The sequence below is a fragment of the Triticum urartu genome, chromosome 5 (assembly GCF_003073215.2).
Source record: "Triticum urartu cultivar G1812 chromosome 5, Tu2.1, whole genome shotgun sequence".
NCBI lineage: Eukaryota > Viridiplantae > Streptophyta > Magnoliopsida > Poales > Poaceae > Triticum > Triticum urartu.
In genome coordinates, this window is record NC_053026.1 from 471,485,356 (window position 1) to 471,491,376 (window position 6,021).

The following is a 6,021-nucleotide window of genomic DNA, read 5'->3' on the forward strand; positions in this document are numbered from 1 at the left end:
TAGGCTTAGGTGAGTGGTTTGGGTAGTGGCTCAGCTAGCACCCCTTCATCATATGGATAGGAGTAGCAGCAGATGTTGCCAAGATGGCGGTTCTAAGCATATTGTTGTAATACTTGGTAAGGTCCCAGATGCAGAGGCTGGGGGTCATGCTCCTTTTTCTAAAAAAAACATGAAAGCTTTGAAAACAGCAGGTTCTGTGATGCCGTAGTTTTTACGTGATGTTTGTGCTATTGTGCAGTCCTTGTGTTGTGCTTCACGCTATGGAAATGACAATAGAAACATGATGTATTGCGCGACCCCTAATCAAACAAAAACAAAACACACCATTGCAAAGAACACAGATTAACAGGAAACAACATGAGAGTTCCATTCATGGGATATCTGCTACTCACTGAACAAGAAGCCTGAGTTGGCATTCCTCTGCGCCATGGTTCACCAAATCTCAGGGTACCGTGAGTTTGTGACAGTCAACAGGAGAATCAGACTACCACACAACCTGCTGTTTTAAGGGCTCCATCGATGTTTTCCCGAAATTGCACTTACATAACGTAGCAGAATGTAGAGACTCAATTGTCACTGCCTGGTTACCAGATACCCATGGGGAAGCACATTATAGTACATGTATGCATGCATCATCAGAACATATGTAGAAGCTTCCTGCGAACCGACTTTGAACAAAAAAGTGTGGAGGCCTCCAAAGTCACCGGTCAGTAGACACCACCCTGGATCATAAGAAAAGAATTATCAGCAAAGTTACAGTGGGTTCATAATTTCATATAGGGCGCAGACAATTACAGAGGGGGGCATGTTGATAAATAAACTGGTGCATTACTAGGACTGCAGAAGGTAAAGAGCATATATGTGGCGTCACAGTTTAAACCACCCTGGGAAATGATGGCAGCAACGTCAATCGTACCGCACACAAGATCACGTGATTACCCATTAACAATATGCTCAGCTGTGCGATCTACGGATGTAATTTAGTGACCCAGCCTCAGGCTAAAATGTGTGGCTAAATAATCCCAGTGACACAAATGAACAGCTAAAGGCATGCAGATTTATCAGCACAGTTTCCAGTGAATCAAACAAACAGAGCTTCGTTGAATAAATAAGGAGCAAGGTAAAAAAGAAGTACTGTTTGGCTTATCCAAACCACATGTGTGGTGTTGTAAGTTTGAAGAGAATTGCAAAGGAAATCCATATGCTGACGGCATGTAAATTTGTGACAGTAAATCTGCTGCTACAAAAATTTACGACACCAGATAATATATGCAAGTGAATATTACAACGCTAGATAATGTATGCAAGTGAGTTTCATGTGGAACAAGTTATAGCCATCTGGTTGTCAGAAAATGCAGCCGCAAGTATTCAGGTTGCAACCACTATATGGCTAATTTCCAGCACATCTCTTGGGAGTGGTGCAATATAAGAAGGTCGATAGCTAGCTTGATAGACTGAATACTATGAAGAATTACATACAAAAAGGTTCAGCTGCAAGACCATGAAAAATCTGAGAAGCAATTGAAATTTGAACCTACTGTGATAACATAATAACTTCAGTAGTGTCTAGCATAAATCATTTGTAACATCATTACCTACAAGTGCAAATTAAGAAAAGGCAGCTTTATAACTTGCCAAATAAGCAGATTTATAAGCAAAATTTCCAGTGAATCAAACTAATAGAGCTTTGCTAAACAAATAAGCACCAAAGGTGGAAAGAACTAATTAACTAGTCCAGACAATATATATGGTGCTTTAAGTTTGAAAGAACTGCAAAAGAAATCCACAAGTTGATGAGACGTAAATCCATGACACTAGGTCTGACACTATGAAAACTTACGACGATACATAATACATTTAAGTGAGTTTTGAGCTGCCACTTTTATGATGCAAGAAAAGGGAGGTTCATTCATAGCCAAATTTACAATCTGCCAAAGAGCTTGATTAGCTTCATAGAAACTTCTTTACAGTTGTGATAAAAGGCATTGTGCACTAATTTATATCAGCCTTGAAAACTTGGGACCATACATATACAGGTGCCGCCTTCATCCAGAAAGAAGAAAAACCATAGTCACGGAGACTTCAGTGGATTGCTCCAAGAAAGGAAAAGAGGTGTCAACTTATGCTAGAAATTTTATGAGGACCATTCATGAAGATGGATATTTTGTACATTCTCAGTTTAAGATTTAAGGAGTAAGGACAGTAACAAAATATGCTGAAATTCAGTGTGCAAACTACTGTGCACGCTCATTGCAGATAGTCATGCACAATCACAAAACGAACTAACTATTTTACATCTTACTCTTATCACTATGGAGAATTTCAGGCATACTGCATAACATGTTACACAGTTATGCTAAACCATCGTAGGGAAAACAACAGTTCCCCTTTTTTATAACCAGAAAGGCACATGCTTTAGCCATGAAACAGAGGCATTTCAAAGATAGTTGCACAAGACAGCATCGACATTCATAGTTTAATATGCCCCTACCCTCTGTAATCTGTATATGACAAAAATTACAGGGTACAAGAAGAGAGGTTGTCGGATTACCATGGTCACGCAGAGGCAGAGCAGCAGTCTAGAGCAGAGAAGTAGGCAAATATAGGGTGACCAAATGTCATGCCATCTTCTTGGGCCGCCAAATATTCCAGCTTCTTGGTGTTCATGTCGTAGGAGAAGTTGCCGAAGCCCAGGGTGTTGATGAAGACCCTCCCGGTCCGCCCCTGGTCGACGTCGCCCAGCCACAGCCTGGCGTGCCGCCTCTGGGGATCCTTGGGCAGGGACGGCACGGTGTCGAACACCTCGTCCATGGGTATGCGCCTCTCCAGCACCCAGCCGTTGTCCCCATTGCCACGCACGCACATCTGGAGGCCATGCTGCTCCTCCAGCGACGCGACGCACAGCCGTCCGTCCTCGGGCATCTCGCCGATGCGGTACTTGTGGAGCCCGTCGAGCTCGCCCCACATCATCTCCGGGGCCCGGAGGAAGGAGAACTCCATGGTGGCGGCGTCGAGCGCGAGCGCGGAGGGGCTGCCGAGGATGTGCCAGTACATGCCCCCCGCGGCGTGCACGCACATGCCCTCGAACCTCATGGCGTCGAAGTCGACGGTGACCTCGCGCGAGCGCGGCAGCGCGGCCCAGCGGCACCAGCCGTCGCGGAAGGACGCGACCCAGGCGCGCGGGCGGTCCACGTCGAGGGCGACGCAGAGGACCTCGAACCGGAGCCCGCCCTCGGGGTCCGCGGCGCCGCGGGAGAGGAGCGCGGAGCCGAAGACATGGCCGCCGTTGAGGGAGGAGATGGGCGGCGGGGGCAGCAGCGCGTGGCGGCGCGAGACGGGGTCGCAGACGAGGAAGCCGCGGGTGTCGAACCGGGGCTTCCGGCGGAGGAGCAGGAGGCCACGGTGGGAGTCGTAGAGGGTGTAGTCGAAGATGTCGGGGAGGAAGTCGAGGGAGAGGCGCGGGGAGGAGGCGGTGAGGGGCTGGAAGGCCGGCGCGGCGGGCGGCGGCAGCTGGAAGGCCTGCGGGTCCTGCGGGCACATGGGGTGGTAGAAGTGGCCGAGGAGGGTGGGAGAGGCGCGCGAGTGGGAGGCGGCGGAGGAGGCGAAGGAGTGGGAGAGGACGCGGCTCGAGACGCGGCAGGCGAGGGCAGCGCGGCGGATGGCGGTCATCGCGGCCATCGCCGGCGAGGTGAGGCAAGATTGGGGTTTTGGGGCGTCGTCTGCGTTGCGTTGCGCTGCGCGCTGCAGGTTTAGCGCAGCAGAGCAAACAGAGGATTCACACGCCGTCGGCTTCGGTTGTGTGTATCATATAGGTGTTTATTAGGCCTTTCAGCATCACAAGCATATCCCTTTTTATAAGACCCCGCGTTGGAAAGGTGCATGCATGTAATCATTTCATTGGTTGCATTGAAAGTTATTGTTGTTGGTGCCATGGCTGGAAAATTAATACACCTCATGCGTGCTTTTTCATTGCTTGCATGCATGTGAGAGAGTGCATTGTGAGTGGAATGGAAGAATTAATGTGAGCAAATTACTATGTATCTTGATATAAGAGAAGTTGTTTTTAGGCCTACTAAATCCGGATGGAGGGAGTAGTAGGTGGAGTACAATTTGTCTGAAGGACCAATTTTACAAAAAAAAAACATTCACACTATGTAATCTACTACGCACTATATTGTTATTAAATGTCTCATGAAATTAATTTCATACTACTATATAACTTTACTAATGTAGATGTTAATTTTTCTTTACATACTAAATCCGGTCAAATTTAATGAAGTTTGACTTCAAGCAAATCTTATATGGAGAGAAAAAAACCCGGAGAGTATGTTGTCACAAATTTTTAAAGTTGAACTCTTGTAAAGTGGCAACATTTATGAAACTTGAGTGCGTTTGTAGCTTGTACTATGTACTCCCTCCGTCACGGTTTAAAAGGCACAGTTAAATTTGCGTGCGTTTTCACAGTAAACAAGGTTTAGGGCGCATTGCATTTATTTCTAGTAGCTAATTAGTACTCCGATATACTATTTTTATATGTATGCGTAGTGTGAATGCTATTTTTTAGCCCGTCTCATAATCAATAGATAATCATTTAGGTCCCAGAGAATTTCCAAGTGCGCCTTCTAAACCGTGACGGAGGTAGTAGCTACTTGTAGATCATGGTGGCTGGACATTGATTCAAACACTAAACTACTAAAGAGAGTGTAAGAGTAATTCTAGCAGATTCGTCATATAGGCAATCAAACTTAGAGTCATCATAATGATTGCCTCCGTATCATGGGCCCCATTGGACAGTGGGACATCCATTTGTTTCCTCAATCTCCAATGCATATTCAGTTAAAACAATAACATCCAGTTTACCCGGGCACAACATCGAGGGCTTGGATAACCACGAGCAAGATGGCGAGGATGATTCTGACGGGAAGGCGGCGAGTATCGAATCCAGGTGGTCACGGAGATGATGGAACGAAAGCTGGGCGACGGGTTAGGAAACTAGGGTTGGCGGCGGCGGGCTGTTTTCTGACTCGAACCAATGCGCTCCGTCGCCGTTGTCCGCCTCAGCCACTTTTGGGGGGCAACCAAAACTGGACGCCCTGTCTCAAACGGGCCGGCTTTTTTGGAACAGTTTGACTAATTCACATCTAAATGTTTTTTAAGGATGTCACATCTAAGCTCCCACAAATACATAATGCAATAACAAGAAAAAAAAACAAAGATAAAAAAAATAAACCACAAACAAAATGAACATCAGTTTAGATGTGACATAAGTATGTTACATTTAGATGTGACATAGACAGACCCTTTTGAAAAATCATGAGCCGCTTCCTTGGCAGCGGTGCCAGCGGACGGTTTTTCTTACTCGAGCCGAACCGTTCCGCCGTCATTGTCCACCTCCACCGCCTTTTGCTCCCAACCAAAAGTGGATGCTTTGTCTCACACAGACTACTTTTCCTTTTTTTTTTGTGAATCACGGGCCGCTTCCGGCAGCGACGGGCTGTTTTTCTACTCGAACTAGAGTGTCTGCCACTGCTTTTTTTTGCCCAACCAAATCCGGACACCTTGTCTCAAACATGCCAATTTTTTCCGAATTACGGGCCGGTTTCTGGGAGTTGTGCGCACTGGGAAGCCAGTCAACACGCATCCACCATGCGTCCCTTTTGGGCCGGCCCATGTGCAGGGTGGGAAGCCCCTGTTTTTATCATTTTGTTTTTTGGCTTTTTTATTTTTTGTATTTTATTCTTTAAAATAATTACTATAAAATAAATTGAGAATTTCAAAAAATAAAATCATAAAATGTTCGTGAATTCAAAAAATGTTCAATACTCCCTCCGTCCAGGAAAAGTTGTCCATGCCTAGTTCAATTTTTGTTTTACAAAAACCCCCTTGGGCTTTTAAATCAGTCGCAAATAGATCCTTCTCCTTCCCCCCGACACGCCACCGCGAGACGCCGTCGCCCGCCGTCGCGAGGCACCGGCAGGTCCAGCTCCGCCCACCACATGCGCCTCCCAACTATGTCGCCGC

The 6,021-nt window shown here is 46.5% G+C and overlaps 1 protein-coding gene across 1 annotated transcript; it reads right to left on the reverse strand.

The window, feature by feature from the left end:
* Nucleotides 1–302: 302 nt before the first annotated feature.
* On the reverse strand, nucleotides 303–3,792 carry LOC125556343. The gene is made up of 3 exons (XM_048719094.1): nucleotides 2,552–3,792; nucleotides 627–722; nucleotides 303–582 (listed from the first exon to the last, which is right to left on the reverse strand). The coding sequence occupies exon 1, from the start codon at nucleotides 3,676–3,678 to the stop codon at nucleotides 2,557–2,559; it is 1,122 nt and encodes a 373-aa protein (XP_048575051.1). The 5' UTR covers nucleotides 3,679–3,792; the 3' UTR covers nucleotides 303–582; nucleotides 627–722; nucleotides 2,552–2,556.
* Nucleotides 3,793–6,021: the final 2,229 nt, after the last annotated feature.